The sequence below is a fragment of the Zalophus californianus genome, chromosome 9 (genome assembly GCF_009762305.2).
Source record: "Zalophus californianus isolate mZalCal1 chromosome 9, mZalCal1.pri.v2, whole genome shotgun sequence".
Taxonomy (NCBI): domain Eukaryota; kingdom Metazoa; phylum Chordata; class Mammalia; order Carnivora; family Otariidae; genus Zalophus; species Zalophus californianus.
This window is the reverse complement of record NC_045603.1, coordinates 122,657,449-122,674,531: the sequence shown is the minus strand read 5'-3', so window position 1 is coordinate 122,674,531 and position 17,083 is coordinate 122,657,449. Positions and strand designations below refer to the sequence as shown.

Genomic DNA, 17,083 nt, shown 5'->3' with positions numbered 1-17,083 from the left:
TACTTTTCACATGACAGGTAATTAATATTCACTGAATGTTGAATGAGTTATCTTAAATTTAAGTAGACATTTGTGTCATATATGTCCTAATCCTAAAGATTACTTTAATCTACCCTGAACATTGGTGATGGATTGTAAATTTGGGACTGTATAATAAAGATTATAAACAAATTGACTTCAGATACCACATCATATATAAGAAAATAAGGTAATCATGGAGAACTGATCCAATGTATTAATTAGAACCAGCACTGAGTGATGTTTGGCTTATTAGTTTACCCAGTATTCTGCAAGGCAATATCCTATTTTTTCTTACATATTATTTGCTCTGATCTCTACATATAACATATAACATATTGGTCACCAATGCAAAATCTGCATCAAAATACATTTAAATTATAAGCTGATGTTTTATCACAGAGTTAAAAAGGACTCCAAACCCATCCTTTAACTCTTGAATTAGCTCTTGACGAAAATGATTGTTTAAATCTTCCATGAATAGAATAAAGAAAATAACCCTTAGGATATGAGCAAGTAAATCAAGAAATACCTTGTAAGAATGCTAAAGGTAGTTTTCTTTATTTTCAGAAGACATCAGAACTTGAGAAGTTGAAAACACAGGTGAAAGGCAAGTTGTTAAATAAAAAGTTGACTATTAGGGTCAGCTTAAGTGTGTAGCAGTTCTAATTTGTACCATATAGCCATCCTTGAGATTAGGTCTCTGTCTATCATCTGTAAAATAATAATCATAGCAACAGCCTATCTTTTATCCTGAAGAGAGTTTCCATGTCAGTGAGCCAAGGGTAGTGGGGCGCCTAGCTTGTGGTACCTTTTACATATTGCCAGTGGCAAATAGGAAGAACACATAGCTGGGGCAGTGAAGAAAATGCCTTAGAAAGTATCTTTTCTTCTATGAGACCATTTTTAAAGGCCATAATAAACTTTTCTCGAAGGAATGTCTTTGCCAAAGTACATGTCCCTGTTCCCACATTTAATCAAAAGTAGTTTATTTTTAATTTTTAAAAAATTTGTTTATTTGAGAGAGAGAGTGCTGAGCGAGTGAGAGAGAACATGAGTAGAGGGGAGGGGCACAAGAAGAGGGAGAAGCAGGCTCCCTACCAAACAGGGAGCCTGATAGGGGGCTTGATCCCAGGACCGTGGGATCATGACCTGGACAGAAGGCGGATGCTTAATGTACTGAGCCACCCAGGTGCCCCTCAAAAGTAGTTTGAAAAGAACAAAAACAACAATCTGGAATTTGGTACCTTTGATTTCTTTACTGGAAGAGTGAAGGTTAAGCTGAGGTCTCTAGGATATAGAGTGATTCTTTCCTTGAAAGGTAAAATGGCATTATGATCCTGCTCTGAGGGGAGTAAAGACTTTTTAAAAAATTTTGTTGATTGATTGATTGATTTTAAGATAAAACATCACTTGAAAGGTTTTTCTGAGCTGAGGGTTTCTTTCTTACATTGCCACCTGTTGAAAGTAACTAGGTAAGAGTCTGAGAGTGAGGACAGAATAAAATAAAAGCTGATTTTATTTAGTTGGAGTAAACTCTTTTTCTTTTTCATTATTTGTGTTGTCAGACAAGAAAGTGTCATAGAAAAATCTGTATTTCATAACATACCATTAATTTAGGGTACAAAAAGCCGTTTAAGTTTAGAAAGAATTCTGCTCACCTTTCAAAAAAATGAAAACACATTCTTCTTCAAGTAGAGCAGAGGGAAATTAATTAGTCATTGTGAAAAAAGAGCACAAATGCTCTAAGTTATTTTCATAAGATGAAAGTGAAGGGACATGATGAATGCAACTTACCAAGCAGTGTCACTTAAAGCATCTGTGGAAGATGTCAGTGTCTCAAAGCTAAATAGCTGAAGTTGCATAGGAAATTATTGAAAGAAAAATTAGTTGTGTGTCCCAACTGTGTGTAACTCCGGTTCATCCTGAAGTGACCCAGAAGCTCTCAGCTGAAAAGATGTCTACCATGGATGTTTCACTGTCTTGTCTAAGGCTTAACAGTTGATATGAATCAGTAATAAAATGAAATACATTTTTTTAAATTTTTTTATTGTTATGTTAATCACCATATATTACATAATTTGTTTTGGTGTACTGTTCCATGATTCATTGTTTGTTCATAACACCCAGTGCTCCATGCAGAATGTGCCCTCCTCAATACCCATCACCAGGCTAACCCATCCCCCCACCCTCCTCCCCTCCAGAAACCTCAGTTTGTTTTTCAGAGTCCATCATCTCTCCTGGTTCGTCTCCCCCTCTGACTTACTCCCCTTCATTCTTCCTCTTCTGCTATCTTCTTCTTTTTCTTTTTTCTTAAAATATGTTGCGTTATTTGTTTCAGAAGTACAGATCTGTGATTCAACAGTCTTACACAATTCACAGCGCTCACCGTAGCACATATCTTCCCCAATGTCCATCACCCAGCCACCCCATCCCTCCCACCCCCGACCACTCCAGCAACCCTCAGTTTGTTCCTGAGATTAAGAATTCCTCATGTCAGTGAGGTCATATGATACATGTCTTTCTCTGATTGACTTATTTCACTAAGCATAACACCCTCCAGTTCCATCCACGTCGTTGCAAATGGCAAGATCTCATTCCTTTTGATGGCTGCATAATATTCCATTGTGTATATATACCACTTCTTCTTTATCCATTCATCTGTCGATGGACATCTTGGCTCTTTCCACAGTTTGGCTATTGTGGACATTGCTGCTATAAACATTGGGGTGCACGTACCCCTTCGGGTCCCTACATTTGTATCTTTGGGGTAAATACCCAGTGGTGCAATTGCTGGATTGAATGGTAGCTCTAATTTCAACTGTTTGAGGAACCTCCATACTGTTTTCCAGAGTGGTTGCACCAGCTTGCATTCCCACCAACAGTGTAGGAGGGTTCCCCTTTCTCCACATCCCCACCAACATCTGTCGTTCCCTGACTTGTTAATTTTAGCCATTCTGACGGGTGTGAGGTGGTATCTCATTGAGGTTTTGATTTGGATTTCCCTGATGCCGAGCGATGTTGAACACTTTTTCATGTGTCTGTTGGCCATTTGGATGTCTTCTTTGGAAAAATGTCTGTTCATGTCTTCTGCCCATTTCTTGATTGGATTATTTGTTCTTTGGGTGTTGAGTTTGATAAGTTCTTTATAGATTTTGGATACTAGCCCTTTATCTGATATGTCATTTGCAAATATCTTCTCCCATTCTGTCGGTTGTCTTTTGGTTTTGTGGACTGTTTCTTTTGCTGTGCAAAAGCTTTTTATCTTGATGAAATCCCAATAGTTCATTTTTGCCCTGGCTTCCTGTGCCTTTGGTGATGTTTCTAGGAAGAAGTTGCTGCGGCTGAGGTCGAAGAGGTTGCTACCTGTGTTCTCCTTTAGGATTTGGATGGACTCCTGTCTCACGTTTAGGTCTTTCAACCATTTGGAGTCTATTTTTGTGTGTGGTGTAAGGAAATGGTCCAGTTTCATTCTTCTGCGTGTGGCTGTCCAATTTTCCCAACACCATTTGTTGAAGAGACTGTCTTTTTTCCACTGGACATTCTTTCCTGCTTTGTCAAAGATAAGTTGACCATAGAGTTGAGGGTCCATTTCTGGGCTTTCTATTCTGTTCCATTGATCTATGTGTCTGTTTTTGTGCCAGTACCATACTGTCTTGATGATGACAACTTTGTAATAGAGCTGGAAGTCCGGAATTGTGATGCCGCCAGCTTTGTTTTTCTTTTTCAATATTCCTCTGGCTATTCGGGGTCTCTTCTGTTTCCATACAAATTTTAGGATGATTTGTTCCATTTCTTTGAAAAAAGTGGATGGTATTTTGATGGGGATTGCATTGAATGTGTAGATTGCTCTAGGTAGCATTGACATCTTCACAATGTTGGTTCTTCCAATCCATGAGCATGGAACGTTTTTCCATTTCTTTGTGTCTTCTTCAATTTCTTTCCTGAGTATTTTATAGTTTTCTGAGTACAGATCCTTTGCCTCTTTGGTTAAATTTATTCCTAGGTATCTAATGGTTTTGGGTGCAATTGTCAATGGGATCGACTCCTTGATTTGTCTCTCTTCTGTCTTGTTGTTGGTGTATAGGAATGCCACTGATTTCTGTGCATTGATTTTATAGCCTGCTACTTGACTGAATTCCTGTATGAGTTCTAGCAGTTTTGGGGTGGAGTCTTTTGGGTTTTCCACATACAGTAGCATATCATCTGCAAAGAGTGAGAGTTTGACTTCCTCTTTGCCGATTTGGATGCCTTTGATTTCTTTTTGTTTTAATGGGTTTAGATTATCTTCTGAAATATTTGAGACTTGGAAATTGGAGCAGACATCAGAGGGTAAAGGACTAAGTTGAAAATAGACTCATTTTTAGAAAATATTGGCTATGAATGAAATAAGCAAAGCTGAGAGATTAATGCTTATGAGAGTCTGAAAAAGTCTTAAGTGTCATGTGTCATTTGAATTACAATGAGATGTCACCTTCCAGTGCTGTTCTCTATCTCACAGTAGAAGGAGGGCATGCACAGTCTCAGAGCTCAACCTGAGACATATTTATGCCACTCTTCATTTTCACTATACTGATACATGAAAACAATCAATGCATCCATTGCATAAATATTATGAACAATCTGGTTTATCTTTCCCAGGGAAATATCAAATTAACTTACATGTTTGATAGAATCTAAAGAAATTAGTATTTCAGAACATGGTCATAAATCATAAAGCACAATAACATAGGCAGAACTTAGGACTGCATTATAGACTTTTATTGAGTATGTTACCTTATAGTGTATAGTAGAAACATAATTTTCCATACACTTTGCCAACTGGAAGATGATGATTTTACAGATGCATGACAGATGCATGTTCTAGAAGGCACAAAAAGGTCTTTGATAGAATGATAAGAGAGTCAAATAGAAATATAAACTCCAGAAAATAACTGTATTGTTTGGAACTTAGAATGAATTCTCCCATAGAAAAAAAATACATATAGAAATTGAGATTGTGCAGAAAAATATATCTGATAACATTTTTTTTAAACTTTCATATTAAGTGTTTCCCTGTCATTTCTTTTCTAATGTCATGGTAATATAATAAAATGTAGGAGTGTTATTGGGATGAATATTAAAGTAGCTAGTATTATGAATTTCTATTGAGAATTATCTTTTTGAAGTACTTCATTTAAAATTCCATTCAAATGTTTCTTCTGTCCTTACTCTCCCTCATAAGAAAATAAACAGCTTTACTATATAGATGTGATTTATTTCCTTATTTTTTTAAAGACTGTTTTTACAGAGCAGTTTTAGGTTCCTAGCAAAATTAGGGGGAAAGTATAGAGATTTCCCATTTTCCTCCTGTCCCCACACATGCAGAGCTTCCCCATTATCAACATCCTCCATCAGAATGGTACCTTTGTTACAAATGATGAAACTGCATTGGCATGTCCTTATCATTCAAAGTCCATAGTTTACCTAGGGTTCTGCTTGGTGTTGTGCATCCTGTGGGTTTGGACAAATGCATAATGACATATGTCCACCATATATTATCATACAGAGTATTTTCACTGCCCTAAATATCCTCTGGGCTCTACTTTTTCATCCTTTCCTGCCTCCATTTTATTGTTCCTTTAAAAAAAATGTTATATACCTTTTTACCAATACTTTAGGCTTCCTAGTACTGCATGTGGTACAGATAGGGTAAACTCTACTGAAATGTAATTGAGAGAGCACATATGGAAATATGAGAGTAGACTTTGGGAAATGAGTAATGTCATTTCATTTAAATCAAAGGAAGAAGTAATATCTTGGATATACAGCACATCAACGGACAGAAAATGGGTGAAAGCAGAGGTGTTAATACCAGAAAGCCTGAAGACATTTAAGGTACAAAATGGAAAAACAAGTATTCTTTTATTTATTTATTTTTTCGTAAGTTTAACTTGTAGCTTTGCAGTAGTGAATTTTATCACCCATTGCTAAATTTAAATTAGGATTTAAATTAAGGATGCAGATTTGTGTATTTGGAGAGAGCAATTGCCTACTTCTTTTCATTGTACTTAGCCTTTCCCAGCCACATTACTCCTGTATAAAGCTTCTTCACTGTACATGGGCTCCCTTCATAGCCCCCTCCAAGCCCAACACCATGCATTGCAAACAAGGAAGCACATGACATTATGAAGCAGATAAATAATAAGTTGGAATTAAAAACCAGTAAAGACTATACAAATGTTTTGAAGACAGTAATTCTTGTCTTTATAAAACATGGTTATATCTACCTGTGCAAAGATATATCCAAAATATATGTATGGTCAGTGGGAATATGGTTTCTTAAAAAAATGACTTTGGGATTTCGTGTTGTATATAGAGTTGAGATTGGGCAGAAAAATATATCTGATAACTTTTTTTAGCTTTCATATTAAATGTTTGTCCATCATTTCCTTCTTTTCTTTTTTTTAAATTTTTTTATTGTTATTAATCACCATATATTACATAATTTGTTTTGGTGTACTGTTCCATGATTCATTGTTTGTTCATAACACCCAGTGCTCCATGCAGAACGTGCCCTCCTCAATACCCATCACCAGGCTAACCCATCCCCCCACCCTCCTCCCCTCCAGAAACCTCAGTTTGTTTTTCAGAGTCCATCATCTCTCCTGGTTCGTCTCCCCCTCTGACTTACTCCCCTTCATTCTTCCTCTCCTGCTATCTTCTTCTTTTTCTTTTTTTCTTAACATATGTTGCGTTATTTGTTTCAGAAGTACAGATCTGTGATTCAACAGTCTTACACAATTCACGGTGCTCACCGTAGCACATACCCTCCCCAATGTCTATCACCCAGCCACCCCATCCCTCCCACCCCCGACCACTCCAGCAACCCTCAGTTTGTTCCTGAGATTAAGAATTCCTCATATCAGTGAGGTCATATGATACATGTCTTTCTCTGATTGACTTATTTCACTCAGCATAACACCCTCCAGTTCCATCCACGTCGTTGCAAATGGCAAGATCTCATTCCTTTTGATGGCTGCATAATATTCCATTGTGTATATATACCACATCTTCTTTATCCATTCATCTGTCGATGGACATCTTGGCTCTTTTCATTTCCTTCTTTTCTAGTATCATAGCAACATTACAAAATGTAGTAATGTCAGTGGGATCGACATTTAAATAGGTGGTATTATTAATTGCTATTCATAATTTTATTTTTGAAGTGCAGTGTTTTCTTTAAAATTCCATTCTTTTTTGTTGTATAAAGAGTGTATAAATATGCTTATGCTGGCCTGTGAGTGTAAAATAATAAGACTGATTGTATGTGTGGCTCATGAAAGCAATTTCATTCCTTTATGGTAATACCACATATGTACATTTTTCTAGGTGCTGAAAAGGAGAACCCAAATGATACTGAACTGTAACCATGCAGATTTTTAGAATCCCATTTATTACTGAGATTGGAATTTCTGAACCATAGCATTTTTGTATTAATTACAGCAAGGTTGAGGTTTATATCATAGACTATTGAATTAATATTTGACATAATTTTTAATGTTCTAAGCTGATATTTATCTTTAAAACTTCTGAAAAAGGTACTAAATGATTGGAGTTTCATTCTTTTACATAAACTGAATATTAAAGTTGGTCTTGTTATTTAACTGAAAGATAAAACAAAATATAAAGAGAGTAATTTGGGAGTTATTCTAGATTTCCAAGTGCATATTAAATGTAATTAACTTTCAATAATAGCACCTTTTTCAAATCTAAGTTTAAACTCATCAATTTTTGAAATCCAAACTGATATCATTTTTGCATATCTGATCTCTTGCTGCTATAAAAATATACAGCTGTAGGTCCAATAATTTATATATATTTATACTATGGTATTCACTATGGGGAATGTATACAGCAGCATACAAAGTTTTCCTACTATTAGATATGATTTGAATGTAACATCTTCTAGACTAAATTGTTAAATATATTTGTGAACTGAAACTTAAGTAATTCGTAACAAATATATATATATTCCTCATATTTTTGCAAAGGAGAAAATCTATTCAGAAACTTTTGGCTGGAAAAAACTAAAAGGAATTAGTCTTTCTTCCTAGTATCTTATTTACACACAAACAACACCTAGTTCATTGCTGTTCAATAGTATTTTCTGTCATAAGGGAAAATGTAAGTATCTGTGCTCTCCAATATGGTAGCCAATAGCCCCGGATGACTGTTGAACACTTGCAATGTGGCTAGTATGGCTGAGGAACTGAGTTTTAATTTTATTTTAGTTAATTTAATTTGAAATAGCTGTGGCTACCATATTGGACAGCAGAGAATTAGATATTTGGTAGAATCAGCTCTTCATGCCTCTCCTTCTCTCTGGTGCTAGCCAACCATTGCTCTCGGTGGAACCTCAAGGAATATTAATACTTTGATAGTATCTTACATTGGATTAGCAAGGATGGTTGTTTCACTTGCTAATGCTATATACCTTCAAAACTAGCAATTTGATTGGAGAAAATGAGATTTATTTCTTTTAATTGGCACTTCTTTGATTATTAGAGAAATTCTTCTTTTGTGAAAATAGATTTTTATATTTATTCTTTTAAGTTTTCTATTCATCTGTTGTGTCCCTTACTATTTGCCTCACCGTTCCCTGCCTGCATTCCAATGCTAATTTCAGTAGCTTAAAAACCAGACTTAGTTATAGGTCTTGGTGTATAAGTAGTGATAATGCTTATTCTTTTCCCTGAATGTCAGAAAGCCATGAGGATGATGCCCAAATGAAAAGTTTGCAGGGAAGGACGTAGCCAGTGGTTTAAGTGGCATGTTGTATTTCATCGGTCATGGGTGGTTTCTCAGAGGCCTCAGGGGATCCACTGTGCCCATATCTTTATACTTATCCCTTTGGAGACATATGTTATGGATTGCTGACCTTTCTTAAATGTAGGGCTTTTTCCATTCAGATCAATTACACCTGTGAGTCAGGTTTCCCCGAGTAGGACATTTGTCGAGTGTATTTGCTGGCTCTTTTAACAGGTGTTTGTTTCAGTAATTTTTAAATATCTATTATTCTTTTTTGGAGGGGTCTTTGAAAGGAGATCATAAACTCAAACATTGTTCATGTTTTGCTTTTTGAAGATTATATTGGAAGGGACTATTTTGAGCCAGAAAGGTTTTATTGGGCTGGATCAGCTCTGGGTCTATGCCTGTGCACTTGCCCCCTCCGGAAGGCTTTGCCCTACAGATGAATTCACTTGTGCCAGTGGCCAGTGTATTGCCCAAGAATCGGTCTGTGACTCGCAGCAGGACTGTTCTGATGACAGTGATGAAGACCCAGCAACTTGCTGTAAGTGAATTAATGATTTACTTGTTCACATGCTCACTTTCATGACTGTGGTTGCATTTAAGTCTTTGCTTTGAGCTAGGTAAAGTTAATATGTATGACATGAAATGAATGCACATTCTCATTCTGCAGCTATTAGCACTATTCTTTGTGGGGGTCTCTGTGCTAATATAAGCTTTGGTGCTTTTTGTTAACACTGCAAACTCTATTTGGTCAACAAATGAATAATTGTATTGTGGTGTGTGTGTATTTTGGTTAAAGAGGAAAATGGGTTGGGAGACGGAACCTCTTTATACTTTTCCCTTGGGAGACATATGTTATGGATTGCTGACCTTTATTAGGTATAGGGCATCTTCCATTCTGACCTATTATGTAGAAAGCTGTGGGGAAGGGTTGAAGAAGAAGAGCTGTCACTGCCTTCTAGGCAGCAATGATGACTATAGAAATCATGTCAGCCACGGTTGGTATTCATGACTGGGTAAAATTTAGATCCAACACCTGCTTTTTAGGACTTTTATGGAAAGTCTTTGATAGGAGTGATGACAAGAAATCCCATTACTATTCAAACCTAGTTGTATTTGAAAGGAAATATAATTTAATTTACAACCCACATGATGGTTCTCATATGAGGTAACTTAGCAACTAAAATACTTGTGTCTCTTTGGAAACCATGGATTCTAACTAAATGAATCCAAATCCCATATCACAAACAAGTGGGTTTTCTTAATTATTAAAAATTTGACATTTATTTTGCTGCATTGTTTTATTTTAGTGGTGTGTTTTGTTGAACAAGAGAAAAATATTGCAACAAGATAAATGTCACTTTTTTTTTTTAAAGATTTTACTTATTTATTTGACAGAGAGAGATACAGCGAGACAGGGAACACAAGCAGGGGGAGTGGGAGAGGGAGAAGCAGGCTTCCCGCTGAGCAGGGAGCCTGAGGTGGGGCTCGATCCCAGGACCCTGGGATCATGACCTGAGCCGAAGGCAGACACCTAATGACTGAGACACCCAGGCGCCCCTAAATGTCTTTGTACAAAAGTTCTTTGTACAAAATGCTTCTGTTGATGGGGAAGGATTTTATTAAAAGCAATGGAAAGGGATACAGGAAAGAGGAGATGGGAAAGCCAGGGAGGAATCCTCTGCCTATTTGTAAACAGCAATTCCATTAATTCCTCAGACACCTAGTTTTAATACTATTTTTAAACAAAATAATCTATCTCCTAATATGATCTCAATGGAATTTTTGGGTGCTGTCTTTTTTTCACTCAAAAAAACATGTGAGGACAATACACTTTCTCTAATATGAGTGTCAGTTTCTTTTCTATGCTTGAAAATTTCTTACAAACGATTTGGTTCATTTCTTTTGGAGAGATTCACCTTTCTAATAGTTTGCATTATTCTCACTTTCAACAGCTGAAAGTAAATATATTTCCTCTTTTCAATTGTGCATATTGACACATCCCCCCCGCAAGGGTTCTTTATGCTCTCTCAATCAAATTCTACCTGGAGTATTAATAGATATTTTAACATTTGATTTTGAACATATTTTCCCATTTCTCTTCCTTTGTTGAAGTTTCATTGGTTACATATTTAGGATTTTTCCATTGGAGTGTATCTTGATATCATTTTGCTATTTGCTTTTTTTGAATGAAGGGACAAATATCCATGCTTATCAACCAATAGTGTTACTTAGTGTGTTCAATTTTCCAAATTATGTAACTTCATTTGAACAAAGAAATCCTGGCATGCTTGCTTGATTGAGATCAACTTCATATAGCAGTTATGATATGAAAATGTAGCCATGTTGCATATTACAAAATATTTATGTATTTTGATGCATATATATCTATATATTTTGATGCCAACATGAGTATTTCATGTCAATATTTGTACAATCATGTTTGTTTTGAGGAAATTATTTATATAGCTATGGAATTATTAGAATTGATATAAAATTACATTATTTTCTGCACTAAGATATTTAATACATTTGTGTATACATACACATGCTCATATATATTATTCCTAAATAGGAGAAACATCCCTTTGAAATTTAAAACCACTTTGAAACATTCCACACAGACTTTTAAAAAAACATTTTCTTTTTCTCTCTTTTTCTCTCTCTTTCTTTCTTTCTTTGACAGAGAGAGAACGTGCATGTTCAAGAGCAAGGGGAGGGGTAGAGGGAATCTCAAGCAGACTCAATGCTGAGTGGGGAGCCCAGCGCTGGGCTGATCTCACCACCCTGAGATCATGACCTCAGTGCTCAACCGACTGAGCTACTCAGGTGCCCTGATTCTACACATACTTTTAAATTTGTATTTTACAAATTGAATTTGTAATGCAAACTCTTCTTATAAACAGAATTACCAAGTTCATGACGCGAATGAAACATGCTTTGATGCCTTCTTTTTATCCCACTTTAGGATGGATCTCTAGGACAGTGTAGCTCATATATGCAGTTTGAATAGGACCAGGAGTACTTACTGGAGACAGTAATATTAACTGATGGATATCGTTAGTTGGTATTCTGTTGTCAGCGTACTTTTCCCAAAAGGCACATTCACTCTGGTATTTTTTTTTTTTTTTACTACCAAGTGCCTCTTAATTCTAGATACTTTTTTTAAAATCTTTTTTTTCCAAAGATTTTATTTATTTATATGACAGAGAGAGACACAGCGAGAGAGGGTACACAAGCAGGGGGAGTGGGAGAGGGAGAAGCAGGCTTCCCTCTGAGCAGGGAGCCCAATGCGGGGCTGGATCCGAGGACCCCGGGATCATGACCTGAGCCAAAGGCAGACACTTAACGACTGAGCCACCCAGGCGCCCCTAATTCCAGATACTTTTAACAAAAGTAGTTGACAACCTTTAGCCCCATGCCTTTTCTGAGGCAGTTAATTGGTAAGTGAAAAGGAGTGTTGCTAGAGTTTTGCTACTATACTTTGTGGACCAGTAGCATTAGCATCACCTGGGAGCTCTTTTGAATTACAGAATCTCAGGCTACATCGCAGTCTTAAAGAACCAAAAGTTGCCTATTAACAATGTCTCAGGTGGTTTGTCTGCATAGCACTGTGCCAAATAACCTTCAGAAATGAAGAACCCGCTGAGAGGAAAAACAGAAGGCATATAAAAAGTAGACTTAAGGCAGGACGCCTGGGTGGCTCAGTCGGTTAAGCGTCTGCCTTCCGCTGGGGTTATGATCCCGATTGGGAACAAGCCTCACATTGAGCATTGAGCCCCACATGGGGCTCCTTACTCGACGGGGAGCCTGCTTCTCCCTCTGTCCCTCCCCCCTGCTTGTGCGCTTTTTCTCTGTGTCAGATAAATAAGATCTAAAAAAAAAATAGACTTAAGGCAAACTATCCAGAGATCTTTCACAGAAGCTAAAACTCCCGGAACTAATTCCTAAGAGCATCACTATATTACCAAACGATAAATTTTAAAAAAAGTTTTATTGAGGTATAATTGACATACAACAAATACACATAATTAATGTTTACAATTTGAGTTTGGAATACGCAGACACCTGATCTTTATCCTTCACCTCCAGAAGCTTTTCTGTGTCCCTTCTTTCTGGAGTAAGGACACTTAACGTGAGATTTGCCCTGTTAACTTGGTGGGGCACACGTATGGCCACACACGTGGGGACAGACGCCAGACGGTTAGTGTAGCTTGGCGTGCGCCCAGAACCCCATACCCGTACCGCTCCCCGCCCCCTGGCCGCCCCCCTGGCCGCCCCCGGCCTGGCAGCCGGCAGCCCCTGGGCGTGGACTCCCTCCCGCTTCCTCTTCCGCGGCCTCTTGGTCTTCACTGGCCTACCCGCCCCTGGGGGGCCGCCGGGCCCTTCGACAGCTTCCAGCGGGCGGGCGCAGCTCACTGCCCGCCAGCCGCAGGTGAGTGCTCCGCGCGGCCCCAGGAGGGGCAACGCGGCTCTGCCGGTGAACACGCGCCGGGAGGTGTGGGTGTCGTGTTCGCTGGGGCGGCGCACGCTGCTCTGCACCGCCCGCGACTTCGGCCAGGAGTTCACGGCTAGGGCGGGCGGCGGCGGCGGCTCGGCGTTCGGCCGGGACAGCCCCCTCCCTCAGCCGCGGCCGGCAGCGCGAGCGCTTCCCGCGCGGTCGCCGGGTGCTCGCGTCTGGCCTTCTGCCACCCCCAGGAAGGGGGCGAGACCCGGGTGAGCGAACGCGGGTGCGGGGGTGCTCGGAGCCGCGGTGGGTGGGAGGGCCCAGGACCGCGGTGATGGTGACGCAGGGCGCCGACCCCCCGCGTGAGAGGTGGTCGCCACTGAGACCCCAGCAGGGCGAAGCGCACCCGCGCTTCCAGTCCTTACGGCAGACAAACGGTGATTCTCGCTGCAAGGACTGCAGCATCCGATGGCACGGTGCCCAGGTGTGGTGTGTGTGCAGGGCAGTCCAAGCAGTTTTGCAGAACTTGTCAGAAGTCTTACAGCTCTTCCCGAGTGGAGGCTGTCACCTGCCAAAGTTGTAAACAGACTGGATGCTCCTGCTCAGGAAACCTTCGCCCCTCCGACCCTAGAAGTCCCTATCGTCGAGATTTGTGTGGGAGTTTCAAAGACCTGTGTGGAGCTGCAAACACCTATGACAGCAATTTAGCGGCAAATATATCGTTTAAATGAATGTAAAAAACGGTCCTGCTGAACGTGTGTTAGTGAACAGATAAGTGGGTTTTTTTTTTTTCTTATGCCCCTTTTCTGCCTCTTCGGAACATAATTTATGAAAGGCCATATTTTCAACAAAGCCTTAAGTGAAAGTATTGCAAAACAATTGAAAAATAAATGCACAATACGGTATTTGTTGACGATAGGCTGGGTGCTGTGCGGAATTCTGAATTAATTCATCTTGCATGACTTAAACTTCATACCCATTGAACAACGACTCGCCCTTTCCCTGTACCCGCCAGCCCCTGGTAACCACTGTTCTATTCTCTGCTTCGAGGAGTTTGAGTATTTTAGATACCTCATGTAAACGGAGTCATTATGCTAAGGGAAATAAACCAGTCACAGGACAAATATTGCATGATTCTGAATACTAGATTTTCAACAGTTATTAATATGCTCCTGTATAAAATAGAGGCATTGCATTGCTATGTATCTTTACATATTTCTAATAAAATAATTAAAATACACCTTGTTCCAAACATATTTAAGGGTATATACATTGGCTAGCTGAATAATTTACATGTAAAATATCCCTAATTTCCAGACACATGCCACAATATAGATGAACCTTAAAGACATTATGTTAAATGAAATAAGTCACAAAAGGACAAATACTGTATAATTCTACTTATATAAGGTGCACGGAGGAGTCACATTCATAGAGCCAGAAAGCAGAATGGGGGTTGCCAGGGAGGGGAGAGGGGAAGGGAAAAACGGGGAGTTGGTGTTTAACGGGTATGGAGTTTGACTTTGCAAAGACGAAGTTCTGGAGATGGAGGACGGTGATGGGTGCACAGCAGTGTGAATGTACTGAATGGTGCTGAACTGTACCCTTAAAATATTTAAAAAGCCATCTATATTTTACCACAAAATTTTAAAATATATATATATATATCTTTCAATTATGACATGCAAAAAGACTGTGTTCCAAAAAAGATGGAAAGATGGACAGATCTGTGTTCAAACTGAACGGTGTGGGAAATTCTGGAGGAGAAAAGGTTCTTTTAATTGTAGGATTTTTTTTAAAGCAATTTAAAATGCTCATATAGAGGCACCTGGGTGGCTCAGTCAGTTAAGCATCCGACTCTTGATTTCAGATCAGGTCACGATCTCAGGGTGGTTGGGATCGAACCCCTAGTTGGGCTCCATGCTCAGCGTGGTATCTGCTTGAGATTCTTTTTTTTCCCCTCTCCCGCTTTCCCTGCTTGTGTTTTCTCTCTCTCTCTCTAAATAAATAAATAAAATCTTTAAAAAAGTTAAAAGAAATGCTATACAAACGGTGACACTTTAAAGGAGAAGCTGGAAAAAAATAAAGTAAAAGTTGGTACAATATTCAAGTGACGGAAGCTTACACCAAGAATCCAATGCGGTGCATTTAATATTTACTGTGATGCTGTCTCTGAATGTCTTTTATAGTTTGAAAAAGAAAAGTATGCTAAAAAATTCCCGCATGCAAGGGAAGGCTGTATGGGAGAAAAGATCCTTGTAGTTTCTCAATAAATATTAACGAAATGTTTATATAATATATTAAGATCTAGTATATGCTTATTGAATGGAACATTCACCATTTATTCCCATACATTTTTCTAATGTAATAGAAAATTGATTTATTTCTGAACTAGAGGAGTCATAACTATTTTAATTTGTATGATCCAGAAGAATATTTCTCAGCTGCCACAGTGAATGTTTTTTTCTTCTGCCAATATGCTGCAGTGGTTAAATATGCAAGAGAAAGCTTTGTCATAATTTTAAAATATTACTCTGATGAACTCAGCAAAATCTCACTAAAACTATGAACAGTGGCATTTCTCATGCTCTGATTAGAAAGAGTGAAGTGTGTTCTACAATCACAGAAAGTTAAAAGCAACCAAATAAAATCACTGTGATGAATACATTCTACTTACAATATGAATAGATGATTTTTTAGACTTTATAAATATTTAGCGTTTATCATATATGGTATTATCAGCATTTATTAGTAGTCAGAATGTGTTTGGCTCTCCTGGTTTTCTTCAGATATTTATAACTACACATTAAACCTTTTGAATTATGTAGAGACATTTTAATGGAAGAACCTAAACTTCGGTGACTGAAATTTGATTTATATTTTATAACACAGTTAAGTTCTAGAATGTTTAGCTTTAAAAAAATGTCCTTTGAAGTATATTGGGATAAATGTCATTGGTAAAAACAGCTGAGCCATTCACCAAGATTTTTATGGAGATGACTGCACCATTTTGCTTTCACATATTTTTAGGGTGATGGATTTTAAAAACTAATTTTCATTTTTCAAAGGACAGGGTGTTTCATGTTTTGCAGAAAGTGCAATGATTGACATTTTAACCGGTGAAACATCAGATAATGAAAGAAAGCAACTTTTCCCCTAAAACCACATTTCAACATATGTACAATCCAAAGTTATTCTGTCTCGACATCTTTATATCTTTGCGGTTCGGTGACCTAGGCACCGTTGTGAAGAGCCTGTGGAAGGATTTGGCAATGCTCAGGTTACACTGTACTTTGCATCCACCCTTACTGGTCTTCCTGCCGTTTCATACCGTTGCCTAGTTGGGGAATAGGGTGGATACTTGTGGCTTCAGTGGTCACCTGCAGTGAATAAGATTGTTATTTGCACGGATTTATTTCCTTTGTGTATTAATATATAATTTTTTAAAAGATTTATTTATTTGAGAGAGAGAAAGAATGAGCGGGGGAGAGGGAGAGAGAATCTCAAGCCGACTGCCTGCTGATCATAGAGTCCCACAAGGGACTGGATCCCACAACCCTGAGATCACAACCTGAGCTGAAGCCATGAGTCAGAGGCTTAATTGACCCAGGTGTCCTATTCTATAATTTATTGCCCCCAACAGGGCAATATTGAATTTATTAGCCAAACAGGGACACTTGGTGGGGGGGGGAAGAGGTATTATTATGCTAGGACAACAGACATAAAGTGTGGTCACCCTACCCATGGAAGATTTTCTATTCCAGGAAGATGTATTCGAGGGAAGAATTATGAGCACCCTTGGGAGTAGGTGGAAGGGTTCCTTGA

At 38.5% G+C, this 17,083-nt stretch overlaps 1 protein-coding gene across 1 annotated transcript in view; it reads left to right on the top strand.

The window, feature by feature from the left end:
- The window catches only part of MALRD1 (MAM and LDL receptor class A domain containing 1), a gene marked incomplete at its 5' end in the record, with an annotated part of 847,841 nt that overhangs the window by 106,816 nt on the left and 723,942 nt on the right, over positions 1 to 17,083 (top strand). The window contains 2 exons of the mRNA XM_035729081.1: positions 5,803 to 5,895; positions 9,145 to 9,352. Coding sequence (XP_035584974.1) covers positions 5,803 to 5,895; positions 9,145 to 9,352 — 301 coding nt within the window. The remainder of the gene's footprint in view (positions 1 to 5,802; positions 5,896 to 9,144; positions 9,353 to 17,083) is intronic.